Source organism: Mobula hypostoma, chromosome 12 (genome assembly GCF_963921235.1).
Source record: "Mobula hypostoma chromosome 12, sMobHyp1.1, whole genome shotgun sequence".
Classification (NCBI taxonomy): domain Eukaryota; kingdom Metazoa; phylum Chordata; class Chondrichthyes; order Myliobatiformes; family Myliobatidae; genus Mobula; species Mobula hypostoma.
Window position 1 is genome coordinate 98,472,293 of NC_086108.1, and position 20,668 is coordinate 98,492,960.

General features: G+C 42.7%; 1 protein-coding gene across 1 annotated transcript in view; it reads right to left on the reverse strand.

Annotated features, from left to right (window-relative positions):
* The window catches only part of LOC134355029 (volume-regulated anion channel subunit LRRC8B-like), a 69,944-nt gene continuing 49,276 nt past the window's right edge, over positions 1–20,668 (reverse strand). Inside the window, exon 3 of the mRNA XM_063064687.1 lies at positions 1–623. Coding sequence (XP_062920757.1) covers positions 351–623 — 273 coding nt within the window. The 3' untranslated portion in view covers positions 1–350. The remainder of the gene's footprint in view (positions 624–20,668) is intronic.

The following is a 20,668-nucleotide window of genomic DNA, read 5'->3' on the forward strand; positions in this document are numbered from 1 at the left end:
TTTAAATGTCCTGCAAATGTTACAAAAAGCCAGGCAGCAGCAAACTGGTGTCACCTTATAAGGAGGATGACTGATTTACCATTACACTGCCATTTTCAGTTTCTTGATTAATGTTCAATTCATTTCCTTCTCCCTTAGCACAATACTTCACAAAGATCGACTTATTCCCTCACGTGTCCATTTAGTGATTTTTTTTGTGGGGGAGGAGAGTATGTATGTCTCCTGGGTGCCTGGCATCTCTCACTGAAAATGCACATGGCTGCAATCCAAGGTCCTCACCAAGAATAGAAAATGGAGATTTCTTCCCATAGCATCTGCAAGTGATGAGTCAATTTGGAAACGTGTTCTGATTATACTTGGTCTTTATCACTTCCTTTCAAATGTTCTCTGACAGCAGCAGGTAATGTGTTTAACAGGATCTCTTCCACCACAAGCCCACCCTGTTTTAAGCTGCATCGGCTCAGTTCTTCAGGTAAGATCTCCAACTGGTTTCCAATAAGTTCAAGGGACACAAGGTTCACCAGATCACCCACTGTAGGAGGTAATATTGTCAGGCTATTTCTCCCAACAAGCAAAGTCTGCAGTTTCTTGCACAGAAAAAGTCCATTTGGTAAAACTTCCAGCTGTAAAAGAATGTCAGATTTCAAATGAGTCACAGGGTAGCCACTGTAAAACATTTACTACGTACGAAAATCAATCAAAGGCTTGCAGGTGCTGGAAATCTGAAATATAAACAAGTCAGGCAGCATCTGTAGTAAAGATAAACAAAATTGATATTTCAGTTTGGAGATTATTCATTAGAGCTGAGAAAAGGAGATAGAAAGGGTAGGTTTAAGTTGTACAGAGATAAGGTAACGGTATCACCAGTGAGCTTTTCTCCATAAGTCATCCACTTGTGATATAGGCTGACCTTTTCTCTGTCCATTAGTATAACCTCACCTCCTGGTAATGTCCCACAGATCTGCTGTTAACAGCCACAGAAGTATAATCACTCTTTAACAGCCTGATTAATCCCAAAAGAGCTCACCCTACTGCAGGTATTCCCCTTTTTGTCTTATCTATCCCTTCCAACATCTTCACTTCTGATGAAAGGCCTCTGACTGGAGCAACACACACAAAATGCTGGAGGAACCCAGGAGGCCAGGCAGCATCTATGGAAAAGAGTAAACAGTTGATGTTTCAGGCCGAGACTCTTCATTAGGACTGGAGGAAAAGATGAGAAGCCAGAGTAAGAAAGTGGGGGGAGGGGAAGGAAGAAGTTAAAGGTAGCAGGTGATAGGTGAAACCGGGAGGTGGGAGGGGTGAAGTTGATTAGTGAAAGAGATACAAGACTGGAGAAGGGGGAATCTGATAGGAGAGGACAGAAGGCCACGGAAGAAAGGGAAGGGGCAGGAGCTCCAGAGGGAGGTGGTGGGCAGGTAGTGAGAGAGGGAAATGGGAATGGGGAATGGTGAAGGGTGAGGGGGTGTTAGTGGAAATTTGAGAATTCAATCTTCATGCCATCAGTTTGGAGACTACCTTGACAGAATATAAGGTGTTGCTCCTCCAGCCTGAGTGTGGCCTCATCACAGCAGTAGAGGAGGTCATGGACTGATATGCCAGAATGGGAATGGAAATGGGAAGTGGAATTAAAATGGGTGGTCATTGGAAGATCCCACTTTTTCTGGCAGATGGAGCATAGGTGCTCGGCGAAGTGGTCTCCCAAACTACATTGGGTCTCACTGATATACAGGAGGCCACACCAGAAGCTCCGGATACAGTATATCACCCCAACCGACTCACAGATGAAGTATCACCTCACCTGGAAGGACTGTGAGGGGCCCTGAATGGCAGCGAGGGAGGAGGTGTAGGGGTAGCTGTAGCACTTGCTTCACTTGCAAGGATAAGTGCCAGCAGGGAGTCGGTGGTGAGGGACAGATGGACAAGAGAGTCACGTAGGGAGTGATGTCTGAGGAAACTAGAAAGCAGGGGGAGGGAAAGATGTTTTTGGTGGTGGATTCCTGTTGGAGATGGCAGAAGTTATGGAGAATTCTGTGCTGGACACGGAGGCTGGTGGGGTGGTAGGTGAGGACAAGAGAAACCCTATCCCTGGTGGGGTGGCAGGAGCATGGGATGAGGGCAGACATGCGCAAAATGGAAGAGATGCAGTTGAGGGTGGAGGAAGGGAAGCCCCTTTCTTTGAAGAAGGAGGACATCTCCTTCATTCTGGAATGAAAAGCCTCACTCTGAGAGCAGATGCAGCAGAAACGGAGGAATTGAGAGAGGGGATGACATTTTTACATGTAACAGGGTGGGAAGAAATATCGTCCAGGAGCCTGTGACAGTCAGTGGGTTTTAAAGGATATCAGTAGATGAGCTGCCTCCAAAGATAGAGTTGGAGAGATCGAGAAAGCGGAGAGAGGAGTCGGAAATGGACCAGGTAAATTTCAGGACAGGGTGGAAGTTGGAGGCAAAGTTGATGAAGTCAACGAGCTTCACATAGGTGCAGGAAGCAGCACAAATGCAGTCATTGGTATAGCTTAGGAAAAGTTGGGGAGTGATACCAGTGTCAGCTTGAAACACAGACTGTTTCACGTAGCCGACAAAAAGGTAGACATAGGTGGGACACATGCGAGTGCCCATGGCTACATCTTTTGTCTGAAGAAAGTGGGAGGAGCCGAAGGAGAAATTATTGAGAGTGAGGACCTGTTCCACCAGCTAGAGGAGAGTGGTGGTGGAGGGGAAGTGGTTGGGTCTGGTGTCCAAAAAGAAACAGAGTTTTGAGGCTTTCCCTGATGGTGGATGGAGGAGTGTAGGGACTGGACAGCCATAGTGAAAATATGATGATCGAGGTCAGGGAACTTGAAATCATTGAAAAGATCAAGAGCATGTGAAGCATCATGGATGTAGGTAGGAAGGGACTGAACCGGGATGGATAAATCTGAGTCAAGGTTGCAGTATAAGTTCGGCAGTGCAGGAACAACCAGAAACAATGGGTTTACCTGGACAGACAGATTTATGAATCTTGGGTAGGAGATAGAAGCAGGAGGTGTGGGGTGAGAGAACTATGTGGTTGGTGGAAGTCGATGGGAGATCCCTAGATCAATAAGGTCAGTGATAGTGTGGGAGACAATGGTCTGGTTCTCCCTAGTGGGGTCCTGTTCGAGGGTAAGAGGAGATGTCTGAGAGTTGTCACCTGGCCTCAGCAAAGTAGAGACCAGTCCGTCAGACTTCTACAGCACCCCTCTTATCTGCAGATTTGATGGTGAGGTTAGGATTAGTGCAGAGAGAGTGGAGAGCACTGCATTCAGAAGGAGTAAGGTTGGAATTGGAGAGAGGAATGGTGAAGTCTCTGAGTTGAACTCTGATTCTGTTCCCACAGAGAACTGACCAGATGATTGATTCCAGCATTTTATTTCACTGCATTCATCATTCAATCATAGAATTGTTACAGCACATGACAGCAGTTGATCCATTGAGACAATCCTAGCTTCTAATATAGCAATCCCATCGTTCTAGTCCCTCTTTTACATTATTACAATGAGACTCAGCATTAGGTTGAGCAACAACACGTCATCATCCACCAAGTTTATCACAGTCTTTCAGACTGTGTTCTTTCAGTTCCTTCTATAGATGCACAGTGGAGATAATCCTGACAGGTTGCATCATAGCCTTGTATTGAAACACCATTGCCCAGGAACCGAAAAGCCTAGAGAAAGTGGTGGCTACAGCCCAGTCTATCACAGGAAAAGCCCTCCCCACCGCTGAGCACATCTACAAGAAGCGCTGCAGCAAGAAGGCATCATCAATCTCCAAAGACCCCCACCATCCAGGCCACACTCTTTTCTCACTACTACCATTTGGCAGGAGGTACAAGAGTCATAGCTCCCACACTACCAGGTTCAGGAACAGCTATAATCCTGGAAAAATCCAGCATGGATAACTTCACTCACCTGATCACGGAACTGATTCCACAACCTATAGACGCACTTCCAAGGATTCAACAACTCATGCTCTGGGGACAATTTACAATGACCAAGTAACCTACCCGGTATGTCTCTGGACTGTGGAAGGAAACCAGAGCACCTGGGGTAAAACCACCCATTCCATGGGAGGACATGCAGATTCCTTCCAGATGGCACCAGAACTGAACTCTGAAATCCAACGCCTGGAGCTGTAATAATGTCGCACTAACTGTTATGCTATATATATTACTTTGCACACTTTTCTTCTTGTGCCCATTAATTGTTAGTTTTTATTTATGCATTGTTTTTCATAAACTCTATTGTATTTCTTTATTTTCCTGTAAATGCCTGCAAGAAAACGTATCTCAAAGTAGTATCTGGTACTGTGTATGGTACATACGTTGATAATACATTGACTTTGACCCTTTGTCAGAAATGGAAAGAAAGAGAAAACAAGTTAGATGGAGGAGAAGCTGGAGAGGAATGGATAGGACAAAGGAAATACACGGTACCTGATGATGGGACTAAGACGTTGATGAAGTAAGATTAGTAATGAAAGTCAATGGAAGATACAGTAATGATACTGTCCTTTCACCTCATCCCTTCCACCATCCAGTGACCCAAGCAATCCTTCCAGATGCAACAGTGATTCACTTGCAATTCTGATGCACTGTACTCAGAGTTCAGAATATTTTCCAAGTGCAAATTGAGTGATGGCATAGCACTTGCATTCAATACCCAGAGCTGCCTTAGCTTCCTGCTGGCTGTTCCTTTAATTCTCCGTCCCACCCCCCTCTGAATCAGGACAATAACCAGGTTTATTATCACTGTCTTAGATGATGTGTGTTCTGTTGTTTTGCTACAGCAGTACAGTGCAGATATAAAATTACTGTACATGGCAAACTAAATAAATAGTTAGAAAAGTAAGTAACTAGGTAGAGTTCATGGGCTGGTGGACCATTCAGAAATCTAATGACGGAGGGGAAGAAACTGTTCCTCAGCTGTCGAGTGTGTGCCTTCAGGCTCCTGTTGCTCCTCCCCAATGGTAGTAACGCAAAGAGGGGACATCCTGGATGGTGAGGATTTTTAATGATGATGCCACCTTCTTGAGGCACCAGCTCTTGAAGTTCCCATGACGTCAGGGAGGGTTGTGTCCATGATGGAACACGTTGAGTCTAGAACCCTCTTGCGATCCTGTGCGTTGAAGGCTCTGATGCCACCAGCCAGGATGCTCTCCACCATACATTAATAGGAACTTGCAAGCGTTTTTGATGACATACCAAATCTCCACAAATTCCTAACAAATTACAGATGCTGGCATGCCTTCTTCATGATTGCATTGATGTGTTGGGCCTGGGATGGATCCTTGGAGATGTTGACACCCAGAAACTTAAAGCAGCTTACCCTTTCCATTGTGGACTCTTCAATGAGGACTGATGTGTGTTCTCCCAACTTCACCTTCCTGAAGTCCACAGTCATTTCCTTTGTCTTGCAAACATTGTGTGTGAGGGGTTCTCCCTCATTAGCCCTGTTTCTCTTTTCACAGATACAGTGTGACCTGCTGAGTGGTCCAGCATTTAACTCAGATTTCCAGCAGCTGCAGTTTATAATTTCCATGTGTCAATCTAAACCAGTTGGTGAAATCCTTCATCACTGAAACCATCTTTTCTGGACCCTCCATTAGACCATTAGACGATGAGACAAAACAGCAGAATTAGGTCATTCTGCCCATCGAGTCTGTTCTAGCATTCCATCATGGCTGATTTATTATCCCTCTCAACCCCATTCTCAGGTCTTCTCCCTGTAACCTTTGATGCCCTTACTGATCAAGAACCTATCAGCCTTGTGAAGGTGGCCTCCGCAACCTTCTGTGGCAATGAATTCCCCTCTGGCTAAAGAAATTCCTCTTCATCTCTGTCCTAAAGGGTCACCTCTCTATTCTGAGACTGTTCTCTCTGTTTCTAGACTCCTCTAATTATAGGAAACACCTTCTCCATGTCCACTCTATCTAGGTGTTTCAATATTTGATAAATTTCAATGAGATCCCCCTCATTCTTCTAATATCCAGAATTATATCCTTCCTGTGAAATGCATTGTAATTTCTTACCGAGGCTTATTTACCTAGTCTACTCTTCACAGCGACCAGGGCTCACTAATGGTAGTGGGAGGTTTATTTGGGGCAATTATGAAGTGTCAGTCACGTGGTTGGGTTTTATCTTGGATGGTGTCTAGATTCTTGAGAGGTTGTTGAGCCTCCACTCGTCCAGGCAGCTGGTGGTTAGGGTATCACTTTCCTAACGAGCTTTGCAGATGGTGCAAAAGCTTTGCGATGACAGGAAGTCGGCCATAGGATTCCCAGCTTCTTGACCTGCCCTTTCAAAGGGAGAGAGAGTGTGAAATAGGGGATGTAAGAGAAGGGGAGAGGAGGAGAGGGGGAGAGGGGCGGGGGGGAGAGAGAGAGAGAGAGCGAGAAGGAATCAGACAGGGACAGGGAGAGGGAGAGAATGAACCTTAGATACGGAGAGAGAAGGAAGGAGAGGGAGAGACAGAATCTTAGATTTGGAGAGAGAGAACAGGAAGGAGAGAGAGTGAAAGACAGACTGAATTGATTGTAAAGATAGAGAGTGAGAGGGATGAAAAATGGAATTTCAACAAGTGTGTGGAATAACATCCACGCTGGTGTACTGTATTGAAATATATCACTCTCTGGGCATACACTTGGCTGAGCAAATCATCAGCTCATAGAGTGGAACAGCAAAGAATGAGGCCTTTTGGCCCATTTTTTCTGTGCCCGCTGTTTAATTACTGCCACCTCCCTGAGTCCCTGCTCACGTTTCACTTGGAACCAGGCAGCAACTGTAGTAGAGGGAATCAGATTTAATATCACTGGCATGTTTCCTAAAGTTTGTTGCTTTGTGGTGGCAGTACATTGCAATACATTAAAAAAACTATAAATGACAATGAAATATATCTGTATACATTAAAAAATTAAATAAGCAGTGTGAAAAGAGAGCAAAAAGTAGTGAGGTAGTATCCATAGGCTGGTTCATTGTACTTAGAAAAATCTGAAAGCAGAGGGGAGGAATCTGCAGCCTCTGTCATCAGGGACCCCCACCACCCAGGACATGCTCTCTTCTCACTGCTGCCATCAGGAAGAAGGTACAAGAGCCTCAGGATTCACACCATCAGGTTCAGGAACAATTACTACCCCTCAACCTTCAGCCTCTTGAACCAAAGGGGATAACCTCACTCAATTTCACTTTCAGGGAACCTTCATCTCATGTTGTCAATATTTATTGCTTATTTATTTATTATTATTATTTTCTGTTTTATATTTGCACAGTTTGTTGCCTTCTGCACTCTGATTGAATGTCCTAGTTGGGTGTCTTTCATTGATTCTGTTATGATTATTCTATCATCCCATAGATTCATTGACTATGGCCATTGAGTATTTCTGTTTAGTACTATTTATTTTAACTTAACTATTTAATGAACTGTACATATATAACTATTGTAATTCAGTTTTTTCTATATTTATCATGTACTGCTGCTGAAAAGTTAACAAATTTCATGACACATGCCTGTGATTATGATCCTGAAAAAATTGAATCACAGGGTTGTAATGGTGACATACAGTATATGTACTTTGAGTATAAAATTTACTTCAAACTTTGAAGAAGCTATCCTGAAAACATTGACGAAGGGTCTCGGCCTGAAACGTCGACTGTACCTCTTCCTAGAGATGCTGCCTGGCCTGCTGCGTTCACCAGCAAATTTGATGTGTGTTGCTGAAAACATTGAGTGTGTGTCTTCAGGCTCCTGTACCTCCTCCCTGATGGTTGCAGCAGAAGGCCAATCCACATTGTTGTTATTTTCCCAGGCAGCAAATTGCAAATCCATTACCGTAGTTTTTGCAAATATCTTTTTCCTGCAGTGACTGCCACACCAGAGAGATCAGTGATAGAGGCTTCTCTCTGATGTGCTTTCATGGAAAACCAATCTTGTTTTAAGAAATGAGAGTTGAGAAATTTCCTCTGTACGTTGTATGAAAGGTCAAATATTAGCAAAGAGATTTTTTATGTTTCACTATGAGTTAATTTTAAAACTATTGAATCAATTATAACTTTAGAGTCCTGTGGAATCTCTATTTTGAACCATCTCCAAGAAGTTCTGGCAAGAAGCTAAGATACAGACATGAACCAAAGGGAAAACTTCAGTGTAGCTTGTTGTTTACCATTTCCAAGGCCTCGTGGGATAGTCGTTCCCATCTCTCAACAAACTGCAACAAAAGATCCCAAGAAACCTGAACTAAAACTCAGGAAGCTGGAGTCCAGGCATTCACTAAACAAGTTCCTGGCAACTTATAATGGTACAGAACCAGAGGGGCATTCCAGAAAATAGATACGAGTGCTTGCAAAGAGAAATATGCTTGCTGAGAATAATAGCAGGAAATGATGATAAAAGTCAATGCATCAGCCCCGTTAAGCACTTTGTGCCACATTGTTTTGTCAGCAGTCAGCTCTTAGATGCTTTGTTCCCATACCACCAGGTACAAGAACAGTTATTAACCAAAAACCATCAGGTTCCTGAACCAACGTGGAATACTTCACCCACCTCAACACTGAACTGATTCCACAACCTACAAACTAACTTTCAGGACTCTCCAATTTGTTCTCAGTATTATTTATCTAACTATCTATTTATTTATGTATTTGTACATTTTGTCTTCTTTTGCACATTGGCTGTTTGTCATTTTTTGTTTGTATGTAGTTTTTCTTTGATTCTATTGTACTTTTTTGTTCTAGTGAATGCCTGCAAGAAAATGAATCTCAGGGTAGTATATTGTAACATAGACATACATTGATAATAAACTTACTTTGAAATATGAACTTTGAACTAGTGTTTTCCTGGTTATTGTTCTAGGACACATAGCAACAAATTTCATGATACCTGCAGGAGATATTGAACCTGATTCTGATAGTTGGAGATTCAATCTCTGCTGCCTTTCCAATGAAAAAGAACATTTGTCACTGTGAAGTTCCTTTAAGAAGGCAGAGGTTCCCAACGTCAAATATTCAAGACTCAAGATCGTTAATATATTGTCATTCTTCAGTATGTGAGTGTAAAAGAGCATGTAATGATTGTTACTCTAGATCCGATGCAGAATTATAAAAACACAATTATCATAAAGAACACAATAAAAAACAAAACAAACACAATACATTTAAATATAAAACTAATCCTATAAAACACGATGTACAAGTAACTGTTTGAGTGTGGCCATATATACGTACGTAAGATTAGCTTATACGGTACTGTGCAAATGTCTTAAGTGCAGATAAAATAAAGATGCTTTCAAAAATAATGAATTGAAAAATTTGTAAATATCAAGAAAATGACTGAAAAGCAGTAAACAGTTAAAAACTAAATCAAATCAATATCTGGTGTGACCATCCTTTGCCTTTAAAACTGCATCAATTCTCTTAGGTACATTGTCGAGCAGTTTTATAAGAAAATCGGCTGGTAGGTTGTTCCAAGCACCTTGGAGCATTTACCACAGGTCTGCACGCTTTGGCTGTCTCGCTTGCTGCTGTCTCTCCAGGTAGTCCCAGACAGCCTCAATGATGTTGAGATCAGGGCTCTGTGGAGGCCAGACCATCTGAAACTATATTAACAAAATAGGACTTTTGCACAGTACCTCACGTAGACTGATTGGATGTACATAAAGTGACACCAGGTGCAGGAGCAAGTTGACTGTGACAGGAAGCGATAAAGTGACTAAAGAAACTATTCTCGGTTGCAGCAGGACAGATGAAAAGAGAGCAGGACGGTGACTGTGTCAGTGTAGGTATGGGGTGTGGAGGGTAAGTGTGAAGTGACAGTGCATGGGAAAGCTGAAGGGTGCTGAGAGCCTGTGGAGAAGAGTGGCTGATGTGCATGTAGTGGGAATTGTGGGATGGACTGAATGGCCTAGTTCTGCTCCTATGTCTGATGGTCCTGTGATGTATTTGGATTTGGTCCCTTAGTCCCCAGAGTCTACACTGGATGCAACACAGGCAACTTCATCCCCAGCAGAGATTATTTGTTCTACTTGAGCACGTTAGACTTTTTCACCAAATTCATTTTGCTTCTGAAACTTGCATGAACTTTATATATCTGATGTAAGAACATAAATACACTTATTTTGCTTGTAATTGCCTTCTTTCTGAAGAGTCCCGTGGTGATGTCTGTGACTCATGTAAAGAATGTGTGAGTCACTGGGTTCCTAGACACCCATGAAATCCATTGCAGAATTTGCAGACTTGTGAAAAGGGTGTAGTCAAAATGTATTAATTTATTGACAAACTTTTTACAAAAGATTGTTGCACCCTGGAGAGCAGTTAGTCACATGGCACAATCCTTAAATGTTCCATAGCATTAAAGTAATAATTATCATCATTCACAATCAGTATTCTCATGTTGTTCTTCGGTCATTTAGGACTCGACATGACCTCATGGACCATAGGGTCCATAGGGTTTTCGTGGTAAGATACGGAAGTAGGTTGCCAGGCCTTCCTTCCGCACAGATACTGCTGTTGCCCAGGTTGGGACCTGGCTGGGTCTGAACCATCTGCCCTGAAGTCCAGTGCTGATGTCACTACACCACCAGCCGGCATTCTCAATCATGTGTTTTCAACCTTAGACCCCAAGGAGATCTGAGGGGGAGATTTTTGCACAGGGACTGGTCAAGAAAGGCATAGGCAAATGTTCAATCCTTTTCTCATCAAGACTTCCACTGGTGTATACACTGTGACACTGTGCAGGGTTATTTTGTACTTAGAAAGAAATTAGCCGACTGATATTTCGTTTAGTTTAGGTTCGAATTTCTCTTCAGAGTTTGGCTTCCCTTGTTGTTCTTTGCATTATAACTCATTTCTCATGGAATCACAGAGTCACAGAACACTACAGCACAGAAACAGGCCCTTCAGCCCCTCTAGTCCATGCCAAACTATTATCTTTCCTAGTCCCATTGTCCTGCTCCTGGACCATAGCCTCTAAACACCTCCCATGCATTTACTTATCCAAATTTCTCTTAAATGTTCAAATCACACCTGCATCCACTACTTCCATCGGCAGTTTATCCCACACTCTTACTGCCCTCTGAGTGAAGAAGTTCCCCTTAAACATTTCACCTTTCACCCTTAACCCATGACCTCTAGTTCTAGTCTCACCCAACCTCAGTGGAAAAAGCCTGTTTGCATTTATCCCATCTACAGTATACCACTCATGACTTTGTATACCTCTATGGGGTCTCCCCTCATTCTCCTACACTCCAGGGAATGAAGTCTTATACTACTCAACCTTGCCCTATAACTCAGGTCCTCAAGTCCGGCAAGATCCTTGTAAGAGTTCTCTGCATTCTTTCAATCTTATTGATATCTTTCCTATAGGTAGGTTACCAAAGCTGCACACAATACTCCAAACTAGGCCTCACCAACATCTTATACAGCTTCAACATAACATCCCATCTCTTGTACTCAGTACTTTGATATATGAAGGTCAAAATCTGATTGAATATTTGATTCTAAAGTTGATTTGAGTGCTTATTTTTTAATTTGCACAGCATTGTGCTTGCCCCTTGAGGGTCTAAGGAATAATGGATTACCTTTGCCCATCATCTCTCAAGTGATTTATCATTACACCCACACTGCAGTTTAATCCAGACGTTAAATTACAAATCATGCAAATTATTGTAATGAAGGAGGGCTTGGAATTGGAATTGATTTATTATTGCCTCATGTATTGAGACGCAGGGGAAAGCTTGTCTTGCATACTGTTCGTATAGATTAGTGCACTGACCGAACAAGGTAAAACAATAACAATGCTGAATAAAGTGTAACAGCCACAGAGAAAGTGCAGTGCAGGTAAACAATAAGATGCAAGATCATAATGAAGTAGATCGTGAGGTCAAGAATGCAATTTATCTTACTAGAGGTTATATGTGATTTCACCAACTCCTCTGGAAGTGCATTTCAGGTATCAGCCACTTCCAGTGTAAAAATTACCCCTCAATCCTTTTTAAAACCCCCTACTCACATCTTAAACCTATTCCCTCTTGTTTCTGATACTCATTCTACGAGAAAATGTTTCTGGGTATTGACTCTGTCTGTGCCTCTTATAATTACCCATGTGCTAGATGTTGAAGGGGGTGAGTTACTATCACAAGGGACAAAAAGCTGAAAAACCTAGGGGTGCATAAGTCACCTGGGCCAGATGAACTGCACCTTAGGGTTCTGAGCAGGTTGCGGTAAAAATTGTGGAGGCATTCGTAATGATCTTTCAAAAATCATTGGACTCTAGCATGGTTTCAAAGGACTGGAAAATTTTCAAATGCCACTCTACTCTTTAAGAAAGGAGGAAAGGATTTGGAAAGGAAATTGTAGACCAGTTAGCTTGACCTCAGTGGTTGGAAAGATGTTAGAGTCAATTGTCAAGGATTAGGCTGTGGAGTACTTGATGACTCAGGACAAGATAGGACAAAGTCAGCATGGTTTCCTTAAGGGAAAATCCTGGTGACAAACCTGTTGGAATTCTTTGAGGAGATTACAAGTAGGATAGATAAAGAGGATGCAGTGGATGTTGTATACTTGAACTTTTAGAAGGCCTTTGACAAGGTGCCACATATGGGGTTGCTTACCAAGGTAAGAGCCCATGATAATACAGGAAAGTTACAGGCATAGTTAGTGCATTAGCTGATGGGTAGGAGGCAGTGAGTGGGAATAAAAGGATCCTTTTCTGGCTGGTTGCCATTGACCTGTGGTGTTCCGCACAAGTTGGTGTTGGGACCGCTTCTTTTTATGCTGTATGTCGATGATTTAGATGATGAAATAGATGGCTTTGTTGCCAAGTTTGCAGATGATACAAAGATTGGTGGAGGAGCAGGTAGTGTTGAGGAAAGAGGTAGGCTGCAGAAGGGCTTGTTGGAAAATGCATGGTCATGTACTTCGGTAGAAGAAGTAAATGTGCAGACTATTTCCTAAAGAGGGAGAATATCCAAAAATCTGAGATGTGAATGGACTTAGGAATCCTTGTGCAGAACACCCTGAAGGTTAACTTGCAGGTTGAGTCAGTGGTGAGGAAGGCAAATGCAATGTTAGCATTCATTTCAAGGGGTCTAGAATACAAGAGCAAGGATGTGATGCTGAGGCTTTATAAGGCACTGGTGAGGACTCACCCTGAGTAGTGTGAACAGTTTTGGGCTCCTTTTCTGTGCTGGCATGGAGAGGTTCAGAGGAGGTTCACATGATTCCAGGAATAAAAGGGTTATCATACAAGGAACGTTTGATAGCTCTGGGTCTGTACTCGCTGATATTTTGAAGGATGAGGGGTGGATCTCATTGAAACCTTTCGAATGTTGAAAGGCCAAGACAGAGTAGATGTGAAAGGGATGTTTTTCATGGTGGGGGAGTCCGGGGAGTAGGGCCTAGGAAGGGAGAAAAGGATCAGCTATGATTGAATGTCAGAACAGACTCGATGGGCCAAATGGACTAATTCTGCTCCTATGTCTTATGGACTTATGGTCTATTATCATGTGATCGCTTAGCCTCCATTATTTAAGGCAGAACAAAACACTCCTATCCATTCTCTTCCCATAGCTAAATTATTCCAATCTGGTGAATCTCCACTTCACTCTCTCCAATACTTTAACTTCATTACAATAGTGTGCCAACTACAACTGTGCATAAAACTTAAAGTGCAATCTAACCAATGGTTTCTAAAGTTGTAATATAATATCCCAACTTTTATATTCAGTGCTCTGACATATGAAAGCAAATATGCCTTTTGTTTTCTTCACCGCCATATCTAACAGTGTTGTCATTTTCAGGGAACCAGGGGCTTGCTGGTCATCAATAATCCTTAGCACCCTACCATTTAGAGCATATGTCATGTCCTTATAAAAATGACTTCTCAAAATGCATCACCTTGCTCATAAATTCCCTGAGCAATACAGCACATTCCAATGAGTCTATACGATCACTAGCCCGCCCAGCTTGTCAGGATTAACTTCCATCCACCAAACTTCCCATCTGTTCTGTATCCTGCTGTAGCCTTAAATAACTTGCCTGACTAGCCACAACATCACCAACTTCTGTGTCATCTGGAGACTTCATAATCGTACCTCTTACATTTACGTCCAAGTCATTATTATATGTCACAAGCAACAATAGCCGCAGAACCAATCCTTGCAGCGTACCACTGGTCACCGGCTTCCAATCCGAGAAGCATCCTATCAGCAAAGTAATTTGGGATTCAATTAGCCATCTTATATCGCTTCCTTTCAAAATTAACCTGCTGGACCAACCGGTTATCCAAAATGATTCAAGAAAAACTTGGGTATAGACTGTGGCTTATTACGTTGTTTATTCCCTCTGCTCTGTCGACTCCTTTCTCCAGCTGTCCAATATAAAATATGCCCTCCTCTCACTACAATTCTAATCATTGGCCATTGATCAGATCATTAGCTGTATTTCTCTCTCCACAGTTGCTGTCCAGCCTGCTAAGTATTCCAACATTTTCTATTTTCATCTGTGTTCCTTATTATCTGTATGAAATTCCAGTTTGTGCAATCTTCATGTTTTGATATCATTTCAGATTGTTACTGAAGCTGCCTTTGCTGCTTGTCTTGGCTTTTTGGTCGTAGTTACCAGAATGTGAACCGCAGCGAAACCAGTTGTTTGCGGAGGATGAAATGCTAGAGCATTCTGGGATGTCGTTTCCATTGGCACAGTAACTGACACGCAGGTCTTGTCCAATCAACTGCTGTAAGTCATCAGCCAGTCCTTCATGTAAGGCGCAGTCTAAAATAGCAGCAAGGTTGTCATACAAGGCCTCGCTATTGCCTCAAACTGCTTCTGGCTCCTGTCCCAAGCTTAAAGTTTTCAGCTATTTCCGATTCCTTCCCATTGAAGTAAACTAGGTTCTGCACAAATAAACAATAAGCAATCTCCTTGCAAACTTGCTAAGATTTGTTCAGCATAACTAATACTTCAAGGTCAAGCCCCAAAAGAGACTGTTTTTATCACATGTCATGGCATTTTGAGCTGTTTATATCACTTGCTCCTTCAAACACCAGGATTCCATTTGCTTTAAAAAAAAAGTTAATTTCTCCACAAGGGGGAACATGAGGGAGATCTTCTTCATTCAGAGGGTGGTGAGAGTGTGGAAGGAGCTACCAGCAGAAGCAGTGCATGCCCGTTCCATTGAAATATTTAAGAGAAGTTTGGACAAGTACATAGTTGGGTATGGTATGAAGGGCCAATAGGACTATGCAGAATAACAGTTCAGCATAGACTAGATGGGCCAAAGGGCCTTTTCCTGTGCTGTAGTGCTGTATGAGTCTATGACACCTGGACAGTTCTCAGGTTCATTCTCAAATGCCTTGACTCTTGAGATAGTCAGAGGGGAAATCGTCTCGTCCTCTTCTGTTCAACCGTGATGTGCTGAAATTTGATTCATTCAATAATCCAGCAGTGCAATCAAAGGCCTTGGTCAAATAGGTTCCCCGCTGGAAAACAGCAAAGGAAATCCGTCCCTGCTACAGACTGCTATGGACAACCTTGGTGCAAAGAAACTTAGAAATGGGACGCAAGCCAATGTTCGACTCCATTTCGCCAATTAAAGCATCGAGAAAGATTGAGACATCGAGGCGAATGCAGAAGGTGAGTCAGAGTTCAGTACCGGCTACCTGCGTTTTACCAGAGAAAGAGTGTGTGAGTGGCCTGTTGCTGTGTGGCTATCGCTGGATAGGCCTCTGCGTTCGTGTGGTGTCCTTCGCTTTTGATGATGTTGGTGGTGTTGGAGGATGTTACCATGGTTCTGCGTTGATCTTCTTGTTATGTTTTGTGTGGAGGGGAGGGGGAGGAGGGTTTTGGGATTGATGATTGAAATGCTATTTTTTTGTGCAGGGTGTGGGTTTGATGCTTCTCTGAACTAATTTAAAATTCTTTCTTTGCTTTGTGGCTATCTGGAGAAGACGAATCACAGAGTTGAATATGGATACATACAGTACTTTGATAATAAATGAACATTTGAACCTTTAAAATTTTCCAAATGTTTCTCTGGACAACAGAGGTTTTGCTTCCTGAATACTCTTGGCTGCATCTTATGGACTTAGGGTTGCTGATTATGAAAATCACCATGAAATTTCCCTATCACACACCATGTTTGAAAAAAGTCACACATATTCGTTATTTCAATTCATAATTCACATCAATTAAAATGTTGCCCACAATGTAAGCTGAAACCATGAAATTCAACTTATCTCTAAAGATTAATTTTCTGCATTCCCATTCAGTGATGAGCATGGTGAAAGGTTTCACTAGGACATTACGGTCATGGAGAAACGATATCAGGGCAACTGGAATCCATCAATGCTGGTTGATTATTGTTGGACACTTAAGTGAAAAGCCTTAAGCACTGAGTACAAATGAAAATCATCAGCAAAACATTTTTAGCTTAGTTGAACTATTGCAAAACATCTGCAGCATTATGCAATTAAACACATATTCAAATAAGTTAATTTCTTGTTCCTCCAAACTCCTACATGACACAAGTAGTCTGAAATTATATTTGTGTTCAGCTTCAAGTGGTCTATCGTAAACAAAAAAACTTCTGAGAAAGCAATGCTTTCGAAAAAGTTTGTTGTCCAGTGTTTTCCACGGTCCCAACGAAAACTGAGATCACATTCTCGTTACCAATTTACAACGACTTTACAAATAACTGACGGCATTTTTAAAAAAGAAAGTGGTTCTACAAAGGGCAGCAAGGTAGCATAACATCTAGCATTATGCTTTATAGTACCTGCGATTGGTGTTCAATACCCGCAGCTTTCTGTAAGGAGTTTGAATGTTCTCCCTGTGACCCTATACGTTTCCTCCGAGTGCTCTATTTCCCTCCATGTTCCAAAGGCATATGGATTAGTAAATTGTGGGCACATTTTGGCGACGGAAGCGTGGTGACACTTTTGGTTATTAGAGGCCCCCAGCATATCCTTGGACCGTGTTGGTCATTGATGCAAACGGTGCATTTCACTGCATGTTTTGATGTAGATGTGATAAATAAAGCCACTCGTTATCTTCATCTTTATTTGAAAGGCCAGTCACTTAGCCTTATCCGTTGTAATAGAGTCACATCCTATTTCAGCTACTGACTGCTTGACCTTTTCATTGTTGTATTGTTCTGAAGCAGGACCACACATGTAAACAGGACCACAGTTTTGAACCTGTCTATGTTCTCCTATAGGAAGCTACTTGAAACCTTCCTCTTTGTCTGAACCTTTGAACATACAGCAGCAAACAATCGGCTGGGGGAACTCAGCATGTCGAGCAGCATCTCTGCCAGGACAGGAACTATTGATATCCCATTTCAAAAGCCTGCATCACAAAGATCAAACTTGTTCAGGTGCCTGAAGAGCTCATTTGCAATTCTGCACCTATCAAGCTACTTAAGTTAATGTGAAAAAAAATCATTTTGCTCCATCATGCCACCACTGATAAACCTTCTATGAGAACAGGTCAGTAAAATGCGTTTTACTGGTTGATAGAGATAGGTCCACAGTTGTAAACACGAAAAAGTCCACAGATGTTGGAAATCCAAAGCAATACACACAAACGAGAGAGAGCGTGCAGAGGAGATTTACAAGGGTGTTGCCTGGATTGCAGAGTATGCCTTAATAGAATGAGTTGAGAGAACTTGGTCTTTTCTTCTTGGAGCGACAGGATGAGAGGTGACCTGATAGTGGTATATAAGATGATGAGAGGCTTTGATCGTGTGGATAGCCAGAGGCTTTTTCCTAGGGCTGAAATGGCTAACACGAGGGGCATAGTTTTAAGGTGCTTGGAAGTAGGTACAAGGGGATATCAGAGGCAAGTTTTTCACAGAGAATGGTGGGTGCGTGGAATGCACTGGCAGTGAAGGTGGCAGAGATGGATACAATAGGGTCTTTTACAAGACTCTTAGATAGGTACATGGAGCTTAGAAAAATAGGGGGCTATGTGGTAGGCAAATTCTAGGAGGTTTCTGGTCGGCACAACATTGTGGGCAGAAGGGCCTGTAATGTGCTGTAGATTTCTATGTTTTCTAAATGCTGGAGGAACTCAGCAGGTCAGGCAGCATCTATGGAAATGAACAAACATTCAACGTCTCGGGCCAAGATTCTTCTTCAGGATTCAGTTTACAGCTGTAAACTGTTTAACAAAGATCAAATCTCTTAACTACAGCCTACTTGAGTGACATACGCAAATGTCTTGTATACAGCTAGTGCGCTTAAGACTTTTGCAGTGTACTGCATTTGTCAATGTGGAGCGGAGAGTAAGTTTGTAAATCTGGCAGGAGCAAAGGATGTTGAGAATGGCAGGGAAGGGTTGCCAGGAGCCGTGGTTGGCGCAGTTCCAGACACACTGAATTCTGAGACAACAAGCAAGGTCATTTGATTCCAAACAACTAGTTTATGGGTCATTGCAGTATGTCTCTCTGGTGCGTCTCACTCCTTCCTCTCTCCCTTCCCCTTTTCCCAACTATGATTCCCCTCTCCCTGCCCCCTTCCCACTCTCAGTCCACAACAGAGACCCGTATCAGAATCAGGTTTATCATCACTCACATATGTCATGAAATTAGCTTTTTTTTTGTAGAAGTGGTATAGTGCAGTACATAAAATTACTAGAGGACTGTGGAAGTGTCTGGACACGCTAGCTATAGATATGTGTGTCTAAGAATTTTGCACAGTACTGTATACAGTAGTATAATTTCAATACTAATATAAAATCTCAATTGCATAATGTCAACAATGAAAAGATGAAATTGAGATTTACAGATTTATTTATTTATTGAAGTACACTGCAGAAGAAGCCCTTTCAGCTCACAGCAAAGTTGCTGGTGAACGCAGCAGGCCAGGCAGCATCTCTAGGAAGAGGTACAGGCGACGTTTCAGGCCGAGACCCTTCGTCAGGACTAACTGAAGGAAGAGCTAGTAAGAGATTTGAAAGTGGGAGGGGGAGGGGGAGATCCAAAATGATAGAAGACAGGAGGGGAGGGATGGAGCCAAGAGCTGGACAGGTGATTGGCAAAGGGGATATGAGAGGATCATGGGACAGGAGGTCCGGGAAGAAAGACAAGGGGGAGGGGGAACCCAGAGGATGGGCAAGAGACAGAGGGAGAAAAAGGAGAGAGAGAGAAAGAATGTGTGTATATAAATAAATAACGGATGGGGTACGAGGGGGAGGTGGGGCATTAGCGGAAGTTAGAGAAGTCAATGTTCATGCCATCAGGTTGGAGGACGGAAGTTAGAGAAGTCGATGTTCATGGCGGAAGTTAGAGAAGTCAGCTCGTTGAGCTGCAATGCCTGCAACCTACCTATTTAACCCTAGCCTAATCACAAGACAATTTGCAATGACTGGTAGGTCTTTGGACGGTGGGAGGAAACTGGAGCACCCCGAGGAAATCCAGAGGATCACAGGGAGAACATACAATCTCCTTACAGGCAGCAGTGGGAATTGAACCCGGGTGGCCTGTACTGTAGAGCGTTGTGCTAACCACTATGCTACCTTGATGCCCCGTATTGCCATAACATATTTGAAGTCAGAAATTAACTACCCTTCCAATGAATTTGTTTTTGACAATAGCAATACCTCATTGTAGCTAACTGGATAACCTCCTTAAGTATATGAAAAAAAATCCTTGTCTTCTAGTGAGTCAACAGAGCGTGATTGACATATATAGAGAGTGGACACATTGACCAGTTTTTACCATAAAGACAAAAATGATAGAAATGAAAAGGTAACCCCTAATGCTGGATTTCTATTCCAATTGCTGCACCAGTTTTTTGTCCTTACTTACTGCCCATTGTATCACTGGCATTTAGGGCAGCAATGAAGGTCCTCCATCTCTGGTGGTGTTCAGGGCTTCCTTCATCATGTCAGTAGCCTCCTCTCAGTTTTCACTACTCTCAGTCATGCAGGTCTCAGGCGGAGACTCAGGAATACCGTCGCACTCAGATGTAGAATGATTCTTCATTGCTGTTTCCATAACGGTTTTGTTTTACCAGTCAGTGTTGGTAGCCCTGAGCTGAACCCCCGAACCTGGAGGACCAGTGAACCACTCTCAGTCTGGCCTCTACCCTTTGATCTGTTTGGCATGGGTGACCCTACCAAGAGCCAAAGCATAAAGCCCTGACTCCAGTCAGCATAGCTCTCCTGGTCATTGAGTCACAAAAGCCTCCAAACCCAATGACAAAGTTGTGGTCTTGTTCGAGGAGGTTTTTATCCTATAATAGTATTTAATGTTTCCTATAGTGGGGGTGTCCAGGACGAGAGGACACAGCCTCAGAATACAAAGATGCCCAAATACTAGGCACCTAAATGCTATAATGGAACAGAAATAAGAAGGAATTTCTTTAGCCAGATGGTAGTGAATCTGTGGAATGGAATTCATTATCACAAACGGCTGTGGAGGCCAAGTCATTGGGTATATTTAAAGCGGAGATTGATGAGTTCTTGATTAGTAAGGGTGTCAAAGATTACAGGGAGAAGACAGAAGAATGTGTTTGAGAGGGAAAATAAATCAGACAGGATCAAATGTTGGAACAGACACGATGGGTTGAATGGCCCAAGTCTGCTCCTATGTCTTATGGTTTTATGGTCTATTTTACAAACCAATGCTTACTTGCACTGTGTGGCAGCTTGTGTTGA